Source organism: Carcharhinus amblyrhynchos, chromosome 24 (genome assembly GCF_965287045.1).
Source record: "Carcharhinus amblyrhynchos chromosome 24, sCarAmb.v2.hapA, whole genome shotgun sequence".
In the NCBI taxonomy this organism is placed as follows: domain Eukaryota; kingdom Metazoa; phylum Chordata; class Chondrichthyes; order Carcharhiniformes; family Carcharhinidae; genus Carcharhinus; species Carcharhinus amblyrhynchos.
Window position 1 is genome coordinate 32533419 of NC_137347.1, and position 27793 is coordinate 32561211.

Below are 27793 nucleotides of genomic sequence, written 5' to 3' on the forward strand. Positions count from 1 at the left end.
CCTAAGACAAAGATCTGATGGGGACATAATGAGCTCCCTCTATGCAATAAAGATTCTTTGATTGAAATATGAATACTGGACTCAGTGGGTGTGAGGTAGATGAATACTGATATTCCTCCCTGGAATTTCACTGCATATATATTTTTTTAAACCATGTGATGCATCAGCAGAAAATTTGATGTGAATAGAAAGACTCGACCAACGAAATACTTTGGACATCTGGTCACCGTTACAATTTCGGAAACACAGTAGCTAATTTACAGATAACAGGCTCCTACAAACAGCAATGTGATAATGACTAGATAATCCTTTTGTGATGCTGATAGAGAGATAAATATTGGCCAGGACACTTCCAGCTTTTCCTACATTCACATGAGAAGGCAGATCAATCTCATCCTTCAACAGTTCAACACTCCCTCAACATTGCTCTGGAGTATCAGCCTAGAATTCTATATTCAGCTTTTGGAGTGGAACTTGAATCCACAACCTTCTAACTCAGAGGCAGAAATGCAACTGACTGATCCATGGTTTTCTTTCTTGGAGTTGTGTGAGAAGCAGAACTCTAAATAAATTCAAATGAAGTTTAAACTGAAGGTGATTCCAGCATTATTTGTGGCAATAAAAACAATTTATTTTTGCAATATGGATATACAAGTAGATTATTTGATGAATTCTTTCAGTGTTAATTTTATTTTTGAGAGTTTATAGCAAGGGAGACTTAATCGCATCACATGTATTGGAATGGGTTATTATAAAACCTTCCCCATTTTCCGCTTTTATCTGAATGTGCCACAATGATTAGAACTGCAGGAAATTGGGTGTGAGTGATTAAAATTGACTGCTTGGGTGATGGAAGGTAGTTTCATCACCAGTCTCACTTTTACAGAAAAAGCTGGGCCATTTATACTTAACTGAACTTACTGACTGTCTTTGCACTACAAACAAAATTACTAAATGGAACATGTCACTAAATGAGCATAAATCAAATACCATACTATTTTCCGTGATTTCAATTAATCACATTCACTGGAACATTTACACTAACATGTTTAATACTCAAATCAAGAATATTACCTAAGAATATGAAAATTAACTGCTGTACAACGTGCAAGCTCAGCATCAATCACCATCAGGATATCCCATGACAGTGCACATCATGCCTACTCTGTTGGAAGGGGCAGCTTTTTTGGCAAAGGATGGCCATTCCTTAGTCCCTATATTGCAGATATAACAGTGTACACGGTTATAATGTGTATTATAATTATTCTGCAGGTAAGTGTGTGCTGGACAGTCATAATATCTTACCCGTGGCTGTAGGACATAGGATGTAGGTTTGGTATTGCTCCAATCCCATATTTCAAGTGGGATCTCCACCTCACCCAGGAAGAGGTTGCGCCCAAAATGATCACTGTGCCACACGGAGAGATTCAGAGTCCGACTCTGCAGCTCATCTTTCTCCAGTTTGTACTTTAACAAAAAACAGAGGGTGAGTGAAGACATTTTCCCAAAAACAGGCAGTCTGATTAACCTCCCAAACCTACAACCACAACCATTTAGAAGGACAAGGGCAGCAAATACCTGGGAACACAACTACATGCATATTACCTTCCATGTCACTCACCATCCTGACTTGGAAATATGTTGATGTTACTGCATTGCCACTGGGTCAAAACCCTGGAATTCCTTTCCTAACAGCACTGCGGGTGCACCTATACCTCAGGGACTGCAGTGCAACTGGGGATGGGCAATAAATACTGGCCTAGCCAGCAACATCCTTATCTCATGAATTAATTTAAAAAAAAAAGGTACAATGCAATGGTTAGCAACCAGATTAAATGGATCAATGAACGCCTGAGCTAAGAGTTGAACTATATCAAAGGAACTAAAGGAGGGTATCAGATTGAAAGAAAATGCATACAAAGTGGCAAAAATTAGTGGGAACCTAGAGGATTGGGAAAACTTTAAAGGTCAGCAGAAAGCCACACAAAAAAAAATAAAGAAAAGATGGATTATGAAAATAAACTAGCTCAGAATATAAAAACAGATAGCAAAAGTTTCTACAAATATATAAAATGAAAAAGAGTAGCTAAAGTAAACATTGGTCCTTTAGACGATGAGAAAGGGGACATAATAAATGGAAATGAGAGCATGGCTGGGGCATTGAACAAGTAGTGTGTGTCAGTCTTCATGCTGGAAGACACAAATAACACTCCAAAAATTGATGGCAGGAAGGCTACGGTAGATGAGGATCTGGAAACTTTCATTATCACAAAAGGGTAATGTTGGGCAAGTTAATGGGGCTAAAGGTAGACAAGTCTCCTGGTCCTGATGGAGTGCATCCCAGGGTACTAAAAGACATGGCAGGAGAAATAGCAAATGCATTAATGGTAATTTACCAAAATTTACTGGACTTTGGAGTTGTTCCCGCAGATTGAAAAACAGCAAATGTGACGCCGTTGTTTAAAAAAAGGAAGTAGACAAAAGGTAGGTAACTATAGGCCAGTTAGCTTAACTTCTGTAGTAGGGAAAATGCTTGAATCTATCATCAAGGAAGAAATAGTGAGACATCTGGATATAAATTGTCCCATTGGCAAGATGCAGCATGGGTTCGTGAAGGGAAGATCATGTTTGACTAATGTGGTGGAATTCTTTGAGAACATTACACGTGCAGTGGACAATGGGGAACCTGTGGATGTGGTGTATCTGGATTTCCAGAAGGCATTTGACAAGGTGCTGCACCAAAGACTGCGACATAAGATAAAGGTGCATGGTGTTAGGGGTAATGTATTAGCATGGATAGAGGATTGATTAACTAACAGAAAGCAAAGAGTGGGGGTAAATAGGGGATTGGCAATCAATGACTAGTGGTGTGCCTCAGGGATCACTCTTGGGACTGCAACTGTCTACGATATTCATAGGTGATTTGGAGTTGGGGACCAAGTGTAGTGTGTCAAAATTCGCAGGTGACACTAAGCAAAGTGTTCAAAGCAAAGTAAGCAGAGCAAAGTGTTCAGAGGATGCTGAAAGTCTGCAAAGGGATATAGATAGTCTAAGTGAGTGAGCGAAGATCTGGCAGATGGAGTACAATGTTGGTAAATGTGAGGTCATCCATTTTGGTAGGAATAACAGCAAAATGGACTATTATTTAAACGGTAAAAAATTGCAGCATGCTGGTTTGTAGGTGCAGCAGGTAATTAAGAAGGCAAATGGAATTTTGTCTTTCATTGCTAGAGGGATGGAGTTTAAAAACAGAGAGATTATGTTGCAACCGTATAAGGTGCTGGTGAGGCCATACCTGGAGTATTGTGTACAGTTTTGGTCTCCTTACTTGAGAAAGGATATACTTGCACTGGAGGGGGTGCAAAAGAGATTCACTAGGTTGATTCTGGAGTTGAGAGGCTTGGCTTACGAGGAGAGACTGAGTAGACCGGGGCTCTATTCATTGGAATTGAAAAGAATGAGGGCAGATTTTATGGAAATATACAAGATTGTGAAGGGAATAGATAAGATAGAAGCGGGGAAGTTGTTTCCACTGGCAGTGAAACTGGAACTAGGGGGCATAGCTTCAAAATAAGGGGAAGCAGATTCAGGACTGATTTGAGGAGGAACTCCTTCATACAAAGAGTTGTGAATCTGTAGAATTCCCGGCTGAGAGAAGCAATTGAGGCTACCTCATTGAATGTTTTTAAGGCAAGGAAAGATAAATTTTTGAACAGTAAAGGAAAAAGGGCTATGATGAGCAGGCAGATAAGTGAAGCTGAATCCAGGAAAAGATCAGCCATGATCTTATTGAATGGCAGAGCAGACTCGAGGGGCCAGATGGCCTACTCCTGTTCCTAGTTCTTATGTTCTCATACATGCTTCAGTGTATAAGGTCACAGGAGATTGCACCTGTATTCCTGGATGTGTCTGTGTTTGTGTTTATGCACTGGTGTCAAGATACATATGCTTATTTATTTACATAGAACATATAGAACATAGAACATTACAGCGCAGAACAGGCCCTTCGGCCCACATTTGTGTCGCAAGTAGGGGTACGTTTATACTGTAATGAAGTTACTGTGAAAATCCCCTAGTCGCCACACTCTGGTGCCTGATCGGGAACATTGAGGGAGAATGGACCCAACCAGCGTGTCTTTCAGGAGGAAACCCATGCAGACACAGGAAGAATGTCTGCACAAACACTGACCCAAGCTGGGGATCAAACCTAGGTCCTTGGCACTGTGAGGCATCAGTACTAACCACTGTGCCACCATGCCGCTCTGTGTACATGTCAAAGTATAGAAAATGTGTGTACATGTCATGGTACATATGGTCTAGAATCAACCAAGTGAATCTATATTAACCAGGGTTAATATAGCATATGTAGTAGATGTGTGTGTCAGCATGTCTCAATAGAAATGATGTAAATTAAAGGTATGTGTCAATGTATACGATATCTATGTCGAGTTGCATCAGTACATATTTGATATTAATGCCAACAACTTGCATTTTTACAGTGCCCCTAACATAGAAAAATAACAGGATTTCATGGAAGAATTATCAAGCAGGAAGGCATTGGAATAATTAAATCTGGAGGAACAAAGGTAAAGATGTTGAAGAGAGACATGTTGCTGTTTTTGTATTGCGCTATTTAGAACAAGCTCAAGAATACTAAATTTCAAATGATTGTTACCACAGGAGAAAGGTATCCAAGGCATTGCCATGAAGAAAGCAATGAGGAACTATAGGCCCCTCATGCTTCTGAGTAATTCAAAACAGGCAAAAGGCTTTGATATATTTTGTTTGCAGAGAATGGATCACTGCATTTGAATGTAAGTTGTTTCTAGCAAGTGTAAATGAGCCACATGCCGAACTTGGCCAATTATCTTATATTGGTTGTTGGTGTAGCTGTTTGAGCAGTTGAACCATTGAGTGCTCTATCATAGAATCATATCTGACGGGAGGCATTTTGTTTGAGTTTTGCAAATATGGGCTAATTGAGTTCAGATTGTACTCTATTACAAACAGTGAAGGAACATATTGCTTGATTTGATCTGCCAATGATTGGGATGTACAATTTAAGTACCTGGCATTATGCCTACACTGTAAGTCATGCACAAGTTGCTCAATTGTGCAATAGGTAAATGTCTTTTTGGACTGATAACATCCTATTAGTGGAAAATTCAACACATGTTACCATTTCATTGTAGCAGCATGAACATTGTGATATAGGAAATAGCAGCAGGAGTAGGCCATTTGGCCTCTTGAGCCTGCTCTGCCATTTGACCTCAATCTGCTTCCTCAGTGCTATTTTCCAGCACCATCCCCATATCCATTGATGTCTTTAATTCCTAGAAAATCAATCAATCCCTATCTCTAACATATTCATCAGCTGAGTCTCCAAATTCCTCTGGAGTAGAAAATTAAAGATTTGCCAGCCTCTGAGTGAAAACATTCCTACTCATTTCAGTCATAAATGGCCTATCCCTTATTCTAAGACTATCGCTGGAGCTTTATCACCCTGTCTGCCACTGGAATCAGAGTGGGCGAGGGGCAGAGCAGGTGAAACTCCATTGATCTCGGATGGGATTTTATGGCTTCAGGGCGAGCAAGGCTGTAAAATCCCACCCTGTCTCTCCTGGTTCTCGGTCCCCAGCTAGGGGAACATCCCTTTTAAGGCCTGGAAGAATTTTTTTATGTTCCAGTGAAACCACTTCTCATTCTTCTAAACTCTGGAGAATACATGTTCAGTTTTCTCAATCTCTCCTCATAGCACAATCCTGCCATCACAGGAATCAGTCCTGTAAACCTTTGTTGCATTTTCTCCATGGCAAGGACATCCTTAGGAAAGGAGAACAGTACTCCAGATGTGGTCTCACCAAGGCTCTGTACAACTGCAGCAATGTATTTACTCTTGTTTCAATGTCCTCAAGCAATAAAGGCCAACATATCATTTGCCTTTCTAATTGTTGCTGCACCTGCATGTTAACTTTCAGTGCCTCATGAAGAAGGACACTCCAGGCTTTCTGGACAGTAATCTCTCACCATTTAATAAATATTCTGTCCTTCTATTTTTTTTTCACCAAGTGGATAACTTCAGTTTCTTATATTATGTTCCATCTGCAATGTTCTTGTCCATTCACTTAGCTTGTCTAAATCTTCTTGAAGTCTGTTTGAATCCTCTGCACAGCTTACATTCTCATCCAGTTTTTCATCAGTAAAATGTAAAATATTACATGTGGTACCCCAATCCACATCATTGATATAGATTATCAATATACAGGGAGAAAGTGCCACAGTGATACTGTCACTGAATGAGTAATCCAGAGACCCAGAGGAAGATCTGGGGACCGGAGTTAAATTCCCGCCACAGCAGATGATGAATCAACAAAAATCTGGAATTAAATATCCAATGATGACCATGAAACCATTGTTGGGAAAACCTATCTGGTTCACTAATATCCTTTAGGGAAAGAATCTGCTATCCTCATCTGGTCTGGCCTACACATGACTCCAGAGCCACAGCAATGTGGTTGGTTCTCAAATGCCCTTTGAAATGGCAGACTGTTGGGGACAGGCAATAAATTCTGGCCCAGCCAACAGCGCTCAAGTCCAAAAAAATGAATTCGAAAAATGATCCTTGAGACACCCTACTAATCACAGCCTACCAACCTGAAAAAGAACCATTTATTTCCACTCTATAGGAGACATGCAAAAGAACTTCAAGAGATTTTTTTTGGAGTGGCTGTAAGGAACAAGTGGGACCTTATTGAAAGCATTCTGAAAATCCAAATGCATCACTGTTACTAGTCCCCCCTTATCTATTCTGCTAGTTATCTGCAGAAAATGCAAACGTATTTGTGAAACATGACGCAGTATTTTCTCTTTTTTTTAAATATCAAGTATAGCAGTGGGCAGGAATAATGGCAAGGAAATCGTCAGCCCCAGCAGTGGCTTTCTCCACCATATCATTAGGGACTTAGTATGAAAAAAAGGATGGATCTCATGATGTCACACTGACAGGGCTGAGTCTGATTGCGCCTGCCCCATGAGTAATGGGTTCTAAAAGATTGGAGTGCTCTTTAATACAAAAGAGATGAAGAATAGAACCTCCCTACTCCCCCCATGCAACACACTCCCACATGGACATCCCCCCACCTCCCCCAATGGACAAAGCCCCCTTGCACTACCCAGGCATGACCCTCTCTCCCTCTTTATACGCAAAGAGAGATAGTCACACTGCAGGCAGAAACTCCTTAGACAGGAAGGGAATGGGTGACCACCAGACAGAGCAATAGAGGTAGGCAGGTAGTGCAGAAATCTGCTGTGGCCTGCAAAACAGATATACCACTTTGGATGCTGTTGAGGGGAATGACCTCTAGGGAGAGCAATAGCAGACAAACATGTTGCACCATGGTTGGTTCTGCTGCAGAGGTGAGGGGTAAAAAGTGTGCCAGTACAATAGTTATAGGGGATTCAATTGTAAGGGGAATAGACAGGCGTTTCTGTGGCCGCAGATGAGACTCCAGGATGGTATGTTGCTTCCCTGGTGCTAGGGTCAAGGATGTCTCAGAGTGGCTGCAGGACATTCTGAAGGGGGAGAGCGAACAACCAGTAGTCATAGTACACATTGGTACAAACGACATAGGACCTCATCCTTTTTTACCAAAAAGCAGAATACAAAGAGCTAGATGAAAGGTAAGAAATTGGATCTCAAAAGATAGTGTTCTCAGGAATACTACCGGTGCCACGTGCTAGTCAGAGTAGAAATGACAGGATATATCAGATAAATATGTGTCAGAGGGAGAGTTTCAGATTCCTGGGGCATTGGGACCAGTTCTGGGGGAGGTGGGACCTGTACAAATTGGATTGGGATTGATATCCTCGGGGGAGTGTTTGCTGGACCAGTTAGTGAGGATTTAAACTAATATGCCAAGGGGATGGAAACCTACGTAAGGAATCTGAGAAGGACAAAGTGTGGGGAGAAGGTTCAAAAATCAGGGAGAAAGTTAAAAAGGAAGGAAAACTCAGGAGATGTTATTAATGGAAGTGTTAGGATTCAAAAAGCAGCAGCATTAGCTAGCATAACTAGCATAAGGGCACTTTATCTGAATGCTCGTAGCATTCTAAACAAGATAAATGAGTTGGTGGCACAAATCATTGCGAATGAGTATGATTTGGTGGCCAGTATAGAAACGTGGTTGCAGGATGGTCATGGTTGGAAATTAAATATCCAGAGGCAACAGACTGTTTGAGGGATTGACAGGAAGGTAAGGGAGGTGGTGTAGCTCTAATATTTAAGGATGACATCAAGGCAGTAGTTAGAGATGATGTAGGTTCTATGGAAAAAAAATGGTTGAATTCATTTGGGCGGAATTTAGAAAAAGTGAGGAGTAAAAGTCACTGATAGGCGTAATCTATAGGCCACCAAATAATGACATCATGGTGGGGAGAGAAATAAACAAAGAAATAACTGATGCATGTAAAACTTGTACAGCAATTATCATGGGGGATTTTAATCTACATATCAATAACCAGGTTGGTCAAGGCAGCCGAGGAGGAGTTAATACAATGTATCTCTGATAGTTTCCTTGAACAGTATGTATTAGCACCTACGAGGGAGCAAGCTATCCTAGATCCTGTGTGTTGAGACAGGAATAATTAATGATCTTGCGGTTAGGGATCTTCTCGGATGAAGCGATCACAGTATGGTTGAATTTAAAATACAGATGGAGCGTGCGAAGGTAAAATCCAATACCAGTGTCTCGTGCTTAAACAAAGGAGACTTTGTCAAGGGCAAGTTGTGCCTTACGACTTGGTTGAGTTCTTTGAAAATGTGACTAAACACATTGACTAAGGAAGAGCGGTGGATGTGGTTTATGTGGACTTCAGCAAAGCGTTCAATAAGGTCCCCCATGCAAGACTTCTTGAGAAAGTGAGAGGGCATGGGATCCAAGGGGCTGTTGCCTTGTGGATCCAGAACTAGCTTGCCCGCAGAAGGCAGAGAATGGTTGTGGATGGGTCTTTTTCTGCATGGAGGTCAGTCACCAATAGAGTGCCCCAGGGATCTGTTCTGGGATCCTTGCTGTTTGTAATTTTCATAAATGACCTGGATGAGGAAGTGGAGGGATGGGTTGGTAAGTTTGCTGACGACACGAAGGTTGGTGGTGTTGTGGATAGTCTGGAGGGATGTCAGAAGTTACAGCGTGACATAGATAGGATGCAAGACTGGGCGGAGAAGTGGCAGATGGACTTCAACCCGGAAATATGTGTGGTGGTCCATTTTGGCAGGTCTAATGGGATGAAGGAGTATAATATCAAGGGTAAGACTCTTAGCAGTGCAGAGGATCAGAAGGACCTTGGGATCCGGGTCCATAGGACTCTTAAATCGGCTTCGCAGGTGGAGGATGTGGTCAAGAAGGCATATGGTGTACTGGCCTTCATCAATCAAGGGATTGAGTTCAGGAGTCAGGAGGTAATGCTGCAGCTTTATAAGACCCTAGTCAGACCCCATTTGGAGTACTGTGCGCAGTTCTGGTCGCATCATTACAAGAAAGATGTGGAAGCTATTGAAAGGGTACAGAGGAGATCTACAAGGATGTTGCCTTGATTGGGTGGCATGCCTTATGAGGATAAGTTGAGGGAGCTCGGCCTTTTCTCCCTGGAGAGACAAAGGATGAGAGGTGACCTGATAGAGGTTTATAAGATGTTGAGAGGTATAGATCGGGTGGATTCTCAGAGGCTATTTCCCAGGGCTGAAACGTCGCCTCGAGAGGACACAGGTTTAAGGTGCTGGGGAGTAGGTACAGAGGAGATGTCAGGGGTAAGTTTTTTACTCAGAGGGTGGTGGGTGAGTGGAATCAGTTGCCGTCGGTGGTGGTGGAGGAAAACTCATTGGGGTCTTTTAAGAGACTTCTGGATGAATACATGGGATTTAACGGGATTGAGGATTATAGGTAGGCCTAGTAGGTAGGGATATGATCAGCACAACTTGTGGGCCGAAGGGCCTGTTTGTCTTGTAGTTTTTCTATGTTCTATGTTCTTTGTCCAAAGGGACGAGGGAGGCATTGGCTAAGGTAGACTGGGAGCAAAAACTATGGTGGGACAATTGAGGAACAATGGAGGACTTTCGAAGTGATCTTTCGCAGTGCTCAGCAAAAGTATATACCAGTGACAAGGAACAAGGGTCGGAAAAGAGGTAATCAGCCATGGATGTTTAAGGAAATAAAAGGAGGGTATCAAATTGAAAGAAAATGCATACAAAGTGGCAAAAATTAGTTGGAACCTAGAGGATTGGGAAATCTTTAAAAATTACAGAAATTCACGAAAAATGCTATAAAGAAAGGAAAGATGGATTATGAGAGTAAACTAGCTCAGAATATAAAGACAGACAGCAAAAGTTTCCACAAATATATAAAACGAAAAAATAAGTGGCTAAAGTAAACATTGGACCTTTAGAGATGAGAAGGGGGATGTAATAAATGGAAATGAGGAAATGGCCAAGGGATTGAACAGGTATTTTGTGTTGGTTTTCACAATGGAAGACACAAATATCACTCCAAAAATTGATGACAAGAAAGCTATGGCAGGTGAGAATCTAAAAACTATTATCATGAAAGAGGTAGTGTTGGGCAAGTTAATGGGGCTAAAGGTGGACAACTCTCCTGGTCTTGATGGAATGCATCCCAGGGCACAAAAGAGAGATGGTGGGAGAAATAGCAAATGCAAAATTTGCTGGACTCTGGAGTGGTTCCTGTAGATTGGAAAACAGCAAATGTGACGCCACTGTTTAAAAAAGGTAGACAAAAGGTGGATAACTATAGGCTAGTTAGCTTAACTTCTGTAGTAGGGAAAACGCTTGAATCCATCAAGGAAGAAATAGCAAGACATCTGGATATAAATTGTCCCATTGGTAAGACGCAGCATGAGTTCATGAAGGGAAGATCAAGTTTGACTAATGTGGTGGAATTCTTTGAAAACATTACATGTGTAATGGACAATGGGGAACCTGTGGATGTGGTGTATCTAGATTTCCAGAAGGCATTTGACAAGGTGCTGCACCTAAGACTGCTACATAAGATAAAAGATGAATAGTGTTATGGGTAATGTATTAGCATGGATAGAGGATTGGTTAACTAACAGAAAGCGAAGAGTGGAGGTAAATGGGTGTTTTTCTGGTTGGAGATCAGTGACTAGTGGTGTGCCTCAGGGATCAATGTTGAGACTGCAATTGTTTATGGTTTACATAGGTGATTTGGAGTTGGGGACCAAGTGTAGTGTGTCAAAATTCGCAGATGACACTAAGATGAGTGGCAGAGCAAAGTGCGCAGAGGACACTGAAAGTCTGCAAAGGGATATAGATAGTCTAGGTGAGTGGGCGAAGATCTGGAAGATGGAGTGTAATGTTGGCAAATGTGAGGTCATCCATTTTAGTAGGAACAACAACAAAATTGACCATTATTTAAATGCTAAAAAATTGTAGTATGCTGCTGCACAGAGGGACTTGGATATCCTTGTGCAAGAATCACAAGGAGTTGGTTTGCAGGTGATTAAGAAAGCAGATGGAATTTTATCCTTCATTGCTACAGGGATGGAATTTAAAAACAGTGAGGTTATGTTGCAGCTGTATAAGGTGCTGGTGAGGCCACACCTGGAGTACTGTGTACAGTTTGGGTCTCCTTATTTGAGAAAGGATATACTGGCACTGGAGGGCGTGCAGAGGAGATTCACTAGGTTGATTCCAGAGTTGAGAGGATTGGCTTATGAGGAGAGACCGAGTAGACTGGAACTATACTCATTGGAATTCAGAAGAATGAGGGGAGATCTTACAGAAACATAAGATTATGAAGGGAATAAATAAGATAGAAGCAGGGAAGTTGTTTCCACTGGCCGGTGAAAGTACAACAATGGATCATGGCCTATTGTGTTTTTACATCACTGAATGTTTCTAAGGCAAGGACAGACAATTTTTTGAATAGTAAAGGATTAAGGGTTATGCTGAGTAGGTGGGTAAGTGGAGCTGAGTCCATGAAATGATCAGCTATGATCTTATTGAATATTGGAGCAGACTCAAGGGGCTAAATGACCTACTCCTGCTCCAGTTTTTATTTTCTTATGTTCTCCCCTTGGCGATGCACTCAACTGTACTCTGGTCACCAGGTGCATGCCCTGGATGATCAGCCATGATTCATGCTGATGTGAATGAACAATCTAATTGCTAAGGAGGCATCAAAATTTACTCTAGTGGGGATCCAATTTTTTTTTAATGTCATTGGTGGGAGCGAGGGACAATTGTTATGGGACATCCCATTGACATAAACCGCGTTTTAGGACTCCAGCAGGATTTTCTGCTATCACTGCTGACCTCACTGAAAACAGGAGCAGAAAACACCCCCCCTCCAATCGCCATAATTTCCCTTTCATAAATCTATGTTGACTCTGCTCAAACCTATCATTGTTTTCTAAGTGTCTAGTTACCACATTCTTTTTAAATAGGTTCTAGCAGTTTTCCTATTACTGATGTGAGACTAACTGGTCTGTAGTTTCTGGTTCTCTCTCTCTCCTGTCTTTCTTAAACAATGGGGTTACATCTGCCACCTTCAAATGTTCAGGAACCGTTCCAGAAACTATAAAATTCTGAAAGATGATATCAATGCATCGACTTTCTCAAAAGCCACCTCTTCCAACAATTTGGGTTGTAGCTCATCAGGTGCATGGGATTTAACAACTTTCAGTCCCATTAATTTCTTCAGTATGACTTGTTTAATAATATTAATTTAATTCAGTTCCTCATTCTTCCTTGTCCCTTGATTCTCTAATACATCTATGTAGTTATGAGGAGAGATCTGATAAACTCGGTTTGTTCTCACTGGAATGACGGAGGTTGAGGGATGACCTGATAGGAGGTCTACAAGATTATGATTGGCATGGATAGAATGGATAGTTAGATGTTCTTTTTTAGGGTAGAAAAGTCAAGAACTAGGAGGCATAGGTTTAAGGTACATGGGAAAAAGTTTAGAGGAGATGTGCAAGACAAGTTTTTTTTAAAAGAGGGTGGTGAATTTCTGGAATGCACTGCCTGGAGAGGTAATGGGAACAGGTACAATGACTGCATTTAAGGAGCAACTACATGAAAACATGAATCGGATGGGACTGGAAGGGTACAAACTCTAACTGCATATGGTTTTAGTTTGGGCAGACATCATGATTGGTGCAGGCTTGGAGGGCCGAAGGGCCTGTTTCTGTGCTGTACTTTTCTTTGTTCTGGGAGATATTTTGTACTTCCTCTTTGAAAACAGGCATGTCTGCCATTTCCTTATTCCCTATTTAAATGTTCCTAACTCTGGCTTCAATAGGCTTTGCTAATCTTTTCCTTTTACAACTTCTTATCTGCAAACAAAATGAATATATTCAGGCCTTGAAGCTTTGAGTTATTGAAAAGGATGGATGCTGATAGTACCTTGGTCTATCAGAGTTGACGTCAACTAATCAGCACCCTTTTAAGTCTTGTGATATAAATTGTTGTGTTCATTTGAAATTTGGCATTCTTGTCTTTGTCCTGGTAAGCACAAGATGAAAAGTTTTGGCAAAATATCTCTCTTTTCAGTAAGATTCAAATTCTGAAATACAAGGGACAAGGATAAGGGTTTTTGTGAATAGTTGAGTTAAGGCAAGGGTGGAGTTAGGCGATGTAATGGAGGTGGAAATAGGTGGTCTGAATGGTGTAGTACATATATGTTAAGCTTTGTCAGTATGTACGTGATAGGAGGGGGTATCTCAATTACTATCAGGATTTGTATGTTTACTGACAAGTAGATGAAGATAGATATAGATTAACTGATCTTACCTTTAACCACTCATTAAAAGTAGGATTCAGGGTTTTCTTTTTCACTGAGGTTTTACGTTTGCTTCGAGATGATTTGTCTGGGAGAAGATAGCTTTTCACATAACTGTTAAAGGGTTAAGTTAGTAAAATCACTAATCACCTCATTATGAAACATTTGAATCAAAATAAAACACCGGGCAAGGTTTTAATGTCTCGCTTGACCTGAGATCAGAAAATCCCACCCAAAGTCAACAGACCTTGCCATTGTTCGCCCCTCACCCGCTCCGATTCCTGTGACAGGACAACATTCATGTCAGACATTGACATGCAAACTCAGGGACACCAAGATAAGTGTACGCAGACACAAGCGCTTATATATTAATCTCTGAGCTGAATCATGATGCCAAGTGGGTGGTCCTGCCTTAATGTGGATGTCACCATCTTATCACTCACATCTGAGCTTCTGTTGCAAGTCAGTAAATTTTTGTCAAAAATCACTTTTCACAAAAGACTGTACTTACGGGTCAGAACGATTTTTCTTGGCTCCAGCTAGATCATCACATTGCACCACATGAATACTGAACTCAAGATTGTTCTCATCATAATGGAGTGAGAAAGTGATACTGCCTCTCACATCGACACATCCAAAATCGGCATTGCTGTACAAACTCATCATACTGCCACTGAGCTACAAGAGAGAACATACAGCATCAGTTAGTGATGCTTCTGATGCATTATTTATCAAGGCTCCAGCATCAGAGAAATTGGTGCAGTCCAATGAACTCCAAGAGCCCTACTATGTAAATAGAATCATAGAAATTTTACATCAGAGAAGGCGGCCATTTAGCTATTGTACCTGTGCTGGCCAATGAAGAACTATCCAATGTAAACACACTCGACAGCTCTTGGTCCTCAGCCTGTATGTTAATGGCACTTCAAGAGTCATCTTTACCACAAACAAAGCAGCCATAAGTTTCATACGGATTTAATACAGTTAGCTCAGATTCAGACACTAACAAGGTGTAAAATCTGATGTCTCAGACAGTCAAAAGTGAAGTTGACACTGCATTTCCCCACTCCCCACCCCTACAGTAAGATGCTTGACAATGTAATTGCACTCTAAGTGATGAACCTTTCCTTATCTGAAGTGCAACATTGAGATTGATGTTAAGTGAGTTGTCTTCTTTGAATATGAAGGTGCTGTTTGAAAGCAAATCACATATATACAAGTTAGCAGAAAGCACAGCAGCTTAATTAACTTGGATCAACAATAGTTTGGACAAAATATTGCATATATACAGGATGGATGTGCTTTCCTAACTGCTGTTGGTGGAGGGAATCTGCAATTGGATCCACTTATTCTACACAAACATGTATAATGACTTTAACAAGGTCCACTTTGTGGACCTGTTAGAATAGGATCTCCTTGATTGAGGAAATTAATGCTGTCCAATCCAGGAGGCCGGCAGAGATTTTTAATGTAGAACGTTTGGATTACTGGCACTTGGGGTCGATACTCTGCATAGGAAAGTACCTGTCTGAGTAGTACTAATTATTGTAAATAAATCTAAGTTTGGTGAAGGGATACCAGCCTTGGTGAAGTTATTTCAACATTAGTAGTGTGGTTTTAATCAAAAAGGTGGAAATTGGAAAGTTTTCCAATCAGGCAAGGCTGTCATCTCTCTTCTGTCTTATTTGTGTGTTGCATCAAACATTTTGCCAAGTTCATCAGGCAGGATGCAGACATAAAAGGGGCAATGATCCTCAGCAGTTGAGGCATTCAATTCAAAGCCTCCTTGTACATCAAAGACATTACTGTCTTCTGCTTGGACCCACTTTCTGTCCACATATTGAGGAGCATCTATGGCCAGGCAAATTAGTCTTGGAAGCTTGAGTAAATTGCATCAAAAAACCACTTTCTTAGGAACTGGGACTACTGATTCTTTGTCCCCTCCACAGTCAGATCAGGATTGCCTGAAAGGGATGGGAATATGATTTGGAGGGGTTAGGACATGCACCAATAACTAAATACGCATACAGCTAAAGTAGTCAAGCAGAATCTGGGTATGTGGGAGAGATTTTCCCCCTTGATTGTGGGTTAGAAGCTGGTCATCAGGAGTGAGGTGTTCCCAGTATTGTTGTACAACTTGCAGTACTGCCTCATATTCTGACTGTATGGTGACAATTACTTTGTCTGGAGATCAAAAATGGGCCATGCCTTCAGGGTATTGATGCAAAAATCTTCAGATCAAGGGGAAAGAAATGTAACCAATGTCACCTTCATCCTAATGGCTATTTTTGAGTATGGTTGCATCAAGCTATGCACAGACACTTGAAATGGAACCACCAAATGTCACCATGTGCTAAAATCTGATGTTGTGAAGGATGCATCTGAGTTGTACTATACCACTTGCTCCTCTTAGAAAAGGTTGTGCAAAAACAAAACACTTTTGATTATAAGTCAATCAATCAGACAGTAACCTGCATGAATAGCCCTGAGGCCCTGTTGAAAATGAAGATACTGGATCCATCACGCGGCTCCCAAAGCAGACTGTCAATACCAGATGCAGTTAGATTGGGTAAGACTGTCACATTTCCTTTTGAAATGTGCAGTTGCAAACATGTCTGTAAAGTGCTGCAGTTGTTTTTGTTGATATTGATCCTGAGTATCTCCATAACACAGGCCTCCAGCTCTATGAATTGCTCTGAGAGATGTGCAATGAGATGAACAACCATTAGCTGCTACTGGGAAGCCATCAAGAGAAAGATGCTCTTTGATCTGCCCAAAACCTGCTGGTCTTCCAGAGCAAAGAAAAGTCCATTACCAAGCACGTTCCATACTTCAGCGTCATGTGCTGAGGGACTCACTGAAGCTTGGTATAACTTAAAGTCTAATGGAGAAAGGTTTCAGTTTAAGGCCCCCTCCCCCATCATTGTACACCCTCATTGTAGGATCCCTCAGGTTGTGTTAATTTTTTTTATGTGCAATCTAAATGTTGATGTAATCTGCATTGTAAATGGCGTGAGATACCCAATACACTATGTTTAAGCAAATTGATCTGTATTGTAAAATGTGAACTGCCATGTTTGAATTTTATTGTAATGCACCTTTAAATAAGACACGCTTTTAGAAAAAAAAAGTAGCATCAGTCTGGCTCAGTTATTTTTATTTATACCTTAAAGTCAGAGAAATGTGGGTTCAAACCCCAATCTATGACTTTGGCCTGTAATTTGGGTTGAAAACTGCATTGTCAGAGGTGTTAGATGAGAAGTCAAGCCAATGCATCACTTGCATATTCAGCTGAATGTAATTATTCCGAAAAAGAACAAGGAGTTCTCTTGGAGTCCTGGTCAACATTCATCCTTCAATAGACACCAGTAAAACAGTTATATTATTATTCAGTTAATTTGCTGTCCTGCAATCTTGCTCTGCATATATTGGTTGCCACAATCGCCCACATAACAATAGCAACTGAATTTCAAAAGTAATTGGTTGGCTGCTAAGTCTTTTAGGTGATCCTGAGAATGCCAAAAGCCCATAGCAAATGTAAGTTCATTATTTTTGCCTTAGATTCAGCTTTGGAAATATTGGCCATGATTTTCCAACCCTGTGCGCTCATGCGCAGATCACCCTGGGGACATACGGGACCCTGGAAATGGCATAGGAGGGGCCGTGGCGCATTTAGCACCAAGAAACCTTTTGGGATTCTCCCAGACCCATGCCTGGAAGTAATCTGGCTCATGTCCAACATGGCAAAGGGGGGTTGGAGCTGGATTCTCCTGGTTCCTGCAATTCACTGATAGACAACGGGAACCCAGTCTGAATCACTAGTCTCCACAAACAATCTTCAAAAAGGCCGCACCAATCTTGGAGGACCAGGTCTTGCCAGCATCTTGAGGTCCCCACTTTAAAACAAATTCTAAGTGTGAAAGAATTCAGTGAGAACCTCCTCAGGCTCCAAACAATTTCTAAGTGTGGTTGAATTGTGAACTGAATTGTACTGACCCTCCCAGTGGGAATCTCACTGGTTTTCCTACTGCGGACAACACTTAGAAATATTTTGGCAGAATTACGTCCATTATCTCAAAAATACTGACAATCCAGAGAATGGTGACAACATTGGTATGAAATGGTGACTAACAAAGTGGGAAAGGAACTAATAAGATGTGAATCTCATCCAGATTAGCCTTCTAGTTACATAGCAGTACCAACAGGCCATGTGTATACTGCTTATTCATGCTGTACCTTGAAGGAAGGATCAATATCAAATGAGACCGGCATTGAGGATTTTACAACAGAAATCAGGATCAGAATAACTTCAGTTCAATAAGTGTGACTGATTATAGAGTGAGTTCCTGACATAACCAATTCTCTGCCCAACTGTTACTTCTTGAGACTGGGGGACATTATGCAGCGTGTCACACCTGATAAACATTCAACCACAACACTGAGTCACAGCAAAAGGTTCTGGTACAGCAGAAACATCTGTGCATTCATTTTCAATATTTTTGCTGTCTAAAATGTGCCAGTTAAATTAAGAGAAAATCCCAGCACGAACAACAGTCGAAATAAAGTACATCTCAGTACACACAACCGGGATTGGAAACTATCGCATGCACGCGCACATGGAAGGGGAAACAACACATCTCCAGAAGGGGTTTCAGAACTTAGCATGTTCCAATACTCACAGCAGGGGATTGGAAACTGGACAGCGAGCTGTTAACATCCACATCTTTTGATGGCACACTGAACTCATTGCTGTGCTGGGAATGTGTGTTGCCATCAATCTCATCATCACTCTGTAGCTGGCAAGAAAATAATTAATCAGAACATGAAATTGATCAGCAACAAACCCAATCTGTACCATCATCTCAATTCAACAACCTATTACTGAATCCATCATAATAGCACTAAGCTCCAACCTTGTGGGCATTGTGGGCCCAAATGAACATCACTAGCAATATTGCCACTGGCACCCAGTCAGCATCAATGGATTGCTGCCACGGATTTCCAATCTCACTATATTCTATCTATGCCCTCCCTCTTCCCCTTTACCCTCTCTTTCTCTAAGTGTCTCACTCACTCTCTCCTAGCCCCATGCTCTTCTTCTTCTCATCCCAATCCTCTCTATCCTCTTCTTTTCCCTCTAATTCTCTTTTTCCCCTTCTATTCATTCCTCCTTCCCACTCCTCTCTAGTCAACTCAATCTCCCCTTCTTTCCATCTCCCCCTCTGTCTCTCCCTCCCCAACTCTGTCCATTCTTCCCTCCACCTTCCTCTCCCATCACTCTCTCCTGTTTTCCCCTCCCTTGCTGCCCCCAACACACATTCTTTCATTTCTCTCCCCCACACATGCTCTGTTACATCTCTCCCCTGACACATTCTAGCGCTGCTACCCCCTGCGTGCACACATTCTCTCACTACTGCCCCCACTCGCCCTCCAGCTTACCCCACATTCCCCCAGCCATTCTCCAGATCATAGAAATAGCAGTAAACCTAAAAGGCCCTTCAAGCCTTTTCCACCAATGAAAGCACAACTGTTTTGTATCCATTAATACCTTTGGTTAATGGAAACAATCAATTTCAGATTTAAATTTAAAAGAAGTTCAATAATGGTTACCATGTTGTACCCTCAAAGTTGAATTTGCATCCATAATTCATTCAATTTGTTCCTTGTACCGTTTTTACAATGAGTACCTACTTGGACCACATACTCAACCTGTCTTTATGCTCTAATATTCTACTCACAAGCTTCTTATTTCTCGCTGATGGTTTACAGCTTTTCATTTTTTTCTCTACCTGTGATGTCTAAGCACAAATTCTGATTGCTCCTCAACTCTCACTGCTATTAAACCATTATTTATACTACTTTTCCACTTGAGTCTTTCCTCCATTTACTAGTTTAAAATCCTTGCTTCTTTTCTGGTAGGGTCCTGATTCCACCCTGGTGCTGTGGTACAGTTTCTTCTTGCCTTGTATCGGTGCCAGTGGCTCATGAAATGGAATTCCACTTTTCCACACCAATCCTTCAGCCAGATGTTCACAACTTCAAGCTGCTTACCCTTACAGGCATATGGGATTCAAGTAATAATCCAGACATTTTACGCCTTGTGGCTCTATTCTTTAATTTAGTTCCTACTTCTAGGCAAACAAACCTCTTGCCTACTCTTCCTTATGTTATTCATTCCAAAATGGATCACAATTTCTGGATATTCCATCTCCCTCTGCAACATCCTTTCAGGCTAGTTTGAGATATTCTTCACGATGACACTAGGTTGGGAACTCAACATAAAGGACTCTTGAATATGTATAGAAAGGATGTTATCTGACCCATAATTATTGAATCCCTTACAAATACTACATTATACTTCCCTTCCTCTCTACTTTGGGCAGCCTCCTGTTTCTAAGTACTATGGTCAGCATTTTAGCTGTTCTTCAGACAGTCTTTATTCTTATCATTAAAGGTAGCAAGTACATTGCACCTGTTGCATAGGATCAATTTCTGTAGGTTGTCATTCCTTATCTTAAATAGGTTGTTCTTATTCTGTAAATTATCAGTGAAAGCAACTCTCTCTCATCAATCCTACTACAAAGTGTGACCATGGACTGGAGAACCTGCCCAGTTACTTCTTGTATCTCAAATTCAAGTACTATGAACTGCAGACACTTAAAATACATATCTTATGTGGAAGTATTTGCTCAGAACAGTCTTGCTGTTCCACATTTTTGATTCAGACACATAACCTGCTTTGCTGTGCCCTAGATTTTCAGTTTCACTCTCGCCTTCCCATTCTCTCTCTTCCTCCATCCCTCCCCACCTTACTCTCACCCCTTACTATGCTCTCTTGCTCTGTACACCTCTTTGCCCCCCAGTCTCTACCCTGAGTCTCTCTTCTTGCCCCATCTCCCTCACCCATCCAGTCATCTTTCTCTATCCCAACCCTCCTCGCCCATTACTCCCCTCTTTCTGCCTTACCTCCGCAGTTTCTCCCTTACCCTTCACTCCCTCCCTTGCTGTGGAAATGCTGTTAGTGAATTGCTTCCTCTCCAGTCCACATGCAATGAGTAGGTGATCAATAGTTCTATTTGTGTGATGTGTCTGCAAGTGTTGCAAGTTTTGCATTCATTACCTGAACTGTTACAGTAGGGATCTGTATGCTGCCCCCCTCAGTCCTCAACATCTCATCGTCCATGGCACATGTTGCACAATCTATGAACATAATAAGAACATAAGAACATAAGAAATAGGAGCAGGAGTAGGCCATCTGGCCCCTCGAGCCTGCCCCGCCATTCAATAAGATCATGGCTGATCTGTCGTGGCTCAGTTCCACATTCCCACCCTTTCCCCATAACCCTTAATCCCCTCTCTTATCAAAAACCCATCAACCCGCGTCTTAAAAATATTTAGCGAGGTAGCCTCCACCACTTCAACGGGCAGAGAATTCCAGAGATTCACCACCCTTTGAGTGAAGAAGTTCCTCCACAACTCCGTTCTAAACCGTCCCCCCTTTATCTTGAGGCTATGCCCCCTAGTCCTATTGTCCTTTCTGAGCGGGAAGAGTCTCTCCACCTCTATCCTATCCATCCCATTCATCATCTTATATGTCTCAATGAGATCTCCCCTCATTCTTCTAAACTCTAACGAATACAAGCCTAGTTTATTCAGCCTCTCCTCATAGCTCAACCCCCTCATGGTTACAAAAACAATCAATATGGTCATAAATATAAATCAAATAAATGAATCACACCAAAAATATCCATTTGTATTAGTTTAAGGGATTGGAGAATGGGCAAGTGATCAGCCGTGTGTACAAAGACCCTTATTTTGTCTTTCCTGGACAGGCAAGTCAAACACTGGCTGAGACCCAAATCTGTAATCCTGCCAATGTGGAGGATCAGGTGTTGGTCAGAGGACAGTCATAAAATCAAGAAAATCTCAAGTTTGTTTCTGCACCTGTAGCCCCTCTCCCTGCACCACAGGGCCCAAGGCCTGAAACCATAGAATCTCTTCAGTACAAAAAAAGCCCAAATGGCATATTGAGTCTGCACCAACTCTTCAAAACAGTATCCCACCCAGGCCCTCCTCTCCATCCCATCTCTGTAACCTTGAGCATTAACATCACAGGGCTCAGCAATGGTAGTGTACCTTTAAGAACTTTTTTTTAAAAAATCATGTTTTCTGCAGTTAAGCGGCTTTCAGTTTTTTCACTGTTGCCGGGCTGTCTGGTTAGAAGTCCTTTCACTGCTGCTTTAATGGTTTAAATGTGGTTTTGTTTGTTTATATTCTGGGCCTTAGTTATGTTCTTATAAGAGATCCCAGAAAGAAAGAACTAGGAGTAGGAGTAGGCCATCTTGTCTCAGGTCTGCTGCGCCATTCAATAAGATCATGGCTGATCTTTTCCTGGATTCATCTACTTTTAACCACCCGCTCACCATAATCCTTAATTCCTTTCCTGTTCAAAAATTTATCTAGCCTTGCCTTAAAAACATTCAATGAGGTAGCCTCAACTGCTTCACTGGGCAGGGAATTCCACAGATTCACAACCCTGTGTGGAGAAATTCCTCCTCAACTCAGTTCTAAATCTGCTCCCCCTTATTTTGAGGCTATGCCCCCTAATTCTAGTTTCACCTGCCAGTGGAAACAACTTCCCTGCTTCTATCTTATGTATTTCCTTCATAATTCTGTATGTTTCTATTAGATCTCTTTTGAATTCCAATGAGTATAGCCCCAGTCTACTCAGTCTCTCCTCATAAGCCAACCCCCTCAGCTCCGGAATCAACCTCGTGAATCTCCTCTGTACCCCCTCCAGTGCCAGTATATCTTTTCTCAAGTAAGGAGACCAAAACTGTACATAGTACTCTAGGTGTGGCCACACCAGCATCTTGTACAGCTGAAACACAACCTCGCTGTTTTTAAACTCCATCCTTCTAGCAATGAAGGACAAAATTCCATTTGCCTTCTTAATTACCTACTGCATCTGCAAACCAAGTCCTTGAGATTCTTGCACAAGGACACCCATGTCCCTCTGCACAGCAGCATGCTGCAATTTTTTACTCTTTAAATAATGGTCCATTTTGTTGTTATTCCTACCAAAATGGATAACCTCACATTTACCAATATTATACTCCATCTGCTGGACCTTCGCCCACTCACTTAGACTATCTATATTCCTTTGCAGACTGTGTGTCCTCTGCACACTTTGCTCTGCCACTCATTTTAGTGTCATCTGCGAATTTTGACACACTACACTTGGTCTCCAACTCATCTATGTAAATCGTAAACAATTGCGGTCCCAACACTGATTGCCAACCAGAAAAATACTCATTTACCCCCACTCTTTCCTTTGATAGTCAACCAATCCTCTGTCCATGCTAATATGTCATTGTGCACCTTTATCTTATGTAGCAGTCTTTGGTCTTTCTGAAGTGAAGCATCTCAAGCTCACCCCAGCCAAAAGCAAATTGCAAAAAACTTATGATCCAGGTGGGATTCATAAAACTTTGGAGTTTCCGACCTGAATTACAACAGCACCCCTAACCTACACATTTTTTGGACACTAAGGGGCAACTTGGCATGGCCAATCCACCTACCCTGCACATTTCTGGTCTGTGGGAGGAAACCCATGCTAACACAGGGAGATGGTGACTACTTGTTGGAGCTTGCACAAAGGCCAAAATTGAATCTGGGTTGCTGGTGTTGTGAGGCAGCAGTGCTAACCACTGTGCCTGTTAGAATGTAACCAATGATAACATTAGATCTGTTTTATTATTATTAGTCAGGAGCAGATCAGCAACAATGTGAGAGCAATATTTAGTGAATTATAGTTAAAAGTCATAAAATGAAGTCTCTTCACGGAAATTTATGGCATTGCTTTTTATCTCTTGGAGGGACAAAGGGCAGGGGATGAGGGGGGAGAGGGCACTTGGTTAATGAGATGATCACCTTGGACTTGTAAAGGACAAATTGTATTCAAGTATTATTGTTTTAAATCAGTGTAAAAACAGGGTAATATGCTGTAAGTTTACTGGATCAGTTGCCCTATGTAACCAATGACAAAATGATGACTCAGTATAAATAAGAATCTGCTGGGGTTTGTGGGATCTTGGAATGGCCCAGGATAAGCCTTCAAGTGTTGGAGTAATGAAGTTTGTTTATTAAATTTTTTTCTTTATTTGTAATTTGGAGTAAGTCTTGTTTTATTTCACTGCCTACAACTGAAGAGCTCCTTTTGGTGGATCAACAGTGCCACTGTGCTGCCCATACCCCACTAGTACCCTCACCACAGGGTCAAGGACAAACCTGCAAGGCTCCCTACTCCCTCTCCTCATAGCTTCATCAACCACCCCCTTCAAAAGGGCATGGGACTTCCTCCATCTCTCTATGGGCCTGGCATTCCCCCTTGTACCTCCCCTACAGGACTTGGGACTCAGATTGCATGTTTGTAGGAAATAAAGATTAGGACTATAAAATAAAAAAAAGAGCAGAATTAGGCCACTCAGCCCATCTAGTGTGCTCCGCCATTTAATCATGGCTGATATTTTGAGTAAAATTAGTAAGAATGTTTACTTTTTCATGAAAGCAAAGCTACACATCAATTTTTCAGGTCCAATCTTAAAGCTGACCTCCAATCCTCTATTCTCACCCACGAACTTCACCTCCGCCCACAACACATGATCTCTACTCCCGATCTTACCTTTTGTTTGAGGTGTCATGTCACCATTTTTCTGGGTCTGAAACAAAACATCTAAATATTAGACAGGAGCAGATCAGTAACAGTGTGTGAGCAACTTATTGTGAATTATAGTTAAAAGTTGCAAAATGAAGACTATTCATGGTAATTTACGGCATTGTTTTTTATCTCTTGGAGAGATAAAAGGGTAGCAGATGAGGAGGGAGGGGGCACTCAGTCAATGAGATGATCAACATGGATTTGTAAAGGGCAAACTGTATTCAACTATTATAATTGAGTTTTAAATCAGTGTAGTAACAGGGTGCCATGCATACTGTATGCTGATTTTTCAGGAAGTATTTGCAAAGTAACTCCAAAAGATACTTGTTACAAAAATTAAAGCATTTGGCACCTGTTCTATCTGCTCAGATAGCTGTATTCTCTCAGTTCTGGGACAATCCTTGTAAATCTTTTGTTGAAATTTCTCCAGTGTTTCTATGTCTATGTTATAATATGGAGCCAACAAGATTGTGCGAGGGCTGAGAAGTCAAGTTCATGCCTTACCGTCATTGGATATCTGGCATGATCAACCTCTCGCCCATTTCTGGCATGAGGCTGAATAGTTTAAATTAAATTTGAAACTATTTAGAATTGAATACCTGAGTCTGGGATGTTATTGTCTGGACTTGCTGGTCTCTCTGGCCTTCCATGACACCTTGCTTCCAACCTGGCTCAGATATAGCCTCTCTAAATGGTACAGGTCATTCCTACTCCAATACTGGTGCCCATACCCCATGAAATGGAAATCCTCCTTCCCACACCATTCCTTTAGTCACAGGTTAATTTGACCAATCTTTTTGCCCCATTCTAATTTGTATCTGGTTCAGGTACCTACGATGTCCAGCATATTAATTTAGCTCCTAATTGCTGATATTCACTTAGCAGGACTTCTCTAATCTTTTTTATTTTGTTGGCTTCAATGTTGATTTCCTCCTCCCTTCTAGATTCTTTTCCAGCAGTTTCAAGGTATTCCTTATCCTTCACTGGGTAGACAGCACAACCTTTAGGAATTCTATCTATTCCCCAATTATGAAATCCCCTATAATTTCAAACTTTCTACTCTGCAACTCTTCCTTTGGACAGTTTTCTGCTATCCAGTGCCTTGGCTTACATTCTGGCAATGTCAATTAACTGACAGTCACACTCTTCCTTTCCTGCAATTATGATTTCCTCTGGTGTTTGGCTATTCTGGAATAAATTTTCCAGTAATTCCTCTTATCCCTTCTTTCTTATGTGTCAGAGTATCTTTAGCTCAGACTCCAACTCAATAACTCTGAGATGGAGTGTCACAAGGCAGAGACATTTTTTGCAGATTTGACAGTATGGGACAGTCTTGTTGTTCACAAACTCCCACATAATTCAATCCTTAAGCCTGTACATCCATATCTTTATTAGCTTGTTGGCTTTCTGTAGCTTCTTGTTTTGAACTATCACTTGAGTATAGATTTATGGAATTGGTGAATGTTGAGTAAGTGAATAATTAGTTACTGTGATGAATTACTCAGTATTTAAATACCATAAATTTATGGCTGTTAGAATATAATAACTTAGCTTGTTTTCCTTTTAAACTTACTTGCACTAATATTAAAGCTTTACCAAATTAAGAACAACACTAACCACACAAAGGGACGTCTCTCACATTTTTCATCAGATAAGCCAGTCGACCATTTAGCCTGCTGGATTAGTGCCAGCTCTCAACAAGAGCAAATCAGATAGCACTATTCCCTGCACCTGTTTCATGTAGCCCAGCAATTTTTATCTCTTCAGGTACAAAGCCATCATTGAATTTTCTTCCACCACACGGTCAGACAGTCTTTCCAAATCCTAACCATTCACTTTGTGACAAAGTTTTCCTCATGTCACCATTAATTGTCTCAATCACCTTAAGGCAGTGTCCTTTCGTTCTTGGCCCTTCCAGCAAAGAACAAACAACAAAGAAAATTACAGCACAGGAACAGGCCTCAAGGCCCTTCAAGCCTGCACTGACCATACTGCCCGATTGAATTAAAACCCCCTACCTTTCTGGGGACGACATCCCTCTATTCCCATCCTATACATGTATTTGTCCAGCAAAAGAAACAGTTTCTCCTTACCTATTCTGTTCAGACCCACCACGAGTTTGAACAGCTCTATTAAATCTCCTCTAAGGAAAATAGCCCTAGCTTCTCCAATTTATCCTTGTAACTGAAGTCTCCCATCCCTGCAACTATTTTAATGGTAAAAAAAGTCTGACAACACCAGGTTTTAGTCCAACCGATTTATTTGATAATAGACTCACAAGCTTTCGGGTTAGTCCCTTCGTCAGGTGAATGGAGAGTTCTGGCCTCAGACAGAGCATATAAAGCACAGACAGTTTAGAGATCACTGATTAGAATGCGAATCCTTACACCTAACCTGCTGTTCAAGACCTGAAGTGGCTGACAATGTGAGTGGAAGGAGCACTGATCACAGGTTAATACACATCTCTGTAACCTGTGATCAGTGCTCCTTCCATGCACATTGTCAGCCACTTCAGGTCTTGAACAGCAGGTTAGGTGTAAGGATTCGCATTCTAATCAGTAATCTCTAAACTGTCTGTGCTTTATATGCTCTGTCTGAGGCCAGAACTCTCCATTCACCTGACGAAGGGACTAACCCGAAAGCTTGTGAGTCTATTATCAAATAAATCTGTTGGACTAAAACCTGGTGTTGTCAGACTTTTTTCTGTGTTTACGCCAGTCCAACGCCGGCATACCCACATCATGACTATTTTAATGGGGCAGAATCTTATGGTTTCTTCCACTGGTGGGATCTTCTGTTCCTGCCTACTCTAAACTCTTTACATGCCTCCTAAAATGCAGTGCTCAGAGTTAGACACAATATTCCAACTGAGACTGTAATTTTTCAACCTGTCCTTACCGCCTTCAATGATCCCTATACACGTACTCAGATCTTTCTGCTCCTATTTGCTTTTAGAATTGTAATCTTTAGATTATACTGTCTTTCCTCATTCTTCCTACCAAAATCCACCACTTTACACATCTGTCACAAATTCGTCCATTCAACCAGCCCTTTCTGTCCTGTTGGAGTCTATACTTGCCTCTTCACAGTTCACAATCCTTCCAAATTTTATGTCACCTGAAAATTTTGAAATTGTGCTTTGTACACCCAAATCTAGATCATTAATATACATCAAGAAAAGCAGCGGCTCTGGGTACTCCATTGTACAGTTTCCTCTAGTCTGAAAAACAACTATTTATCACCAACTACTCTGTTT

General features: G+C 41.3%; 1 protein-coding gene across 1 annotated transcript in view; it reads right to left on the reverse strand.

Annotated features, from left to right (window-relative positions):
* Positions 1–27793, reverse strand: part of LOC145357940 (synaptotagmin-like protein 1) — a 63075-nt gene that overhangs the window by 17391 nt on the left and 17891 nt on the right. Inside the window, exons 6-11 of the mRNA XM_080211528.1 lie at positions 24502–24538; positions 20938–21017; positions 18497–18613; positions 14329–14495; positions 13829–13931; positions 1306–1467 (exon numbers count right to left, since the gene is read on the reverse strand). Of these exons, the coding sequence (XP_080067654.1) occupies positions 1306–1467; positions 13829–13931; positions 14329–14495; positions 18497–18613; positions 20938–21017; positions 24502–24538 (666 nt within the window). The remainder of the gene's footprint in view (positions 1–1305; positions 1468–13828; positions 13932–14328; positions 14496–18496; positions 18614–20937; positions 21018–24501; positions 24539–27793) is intronic.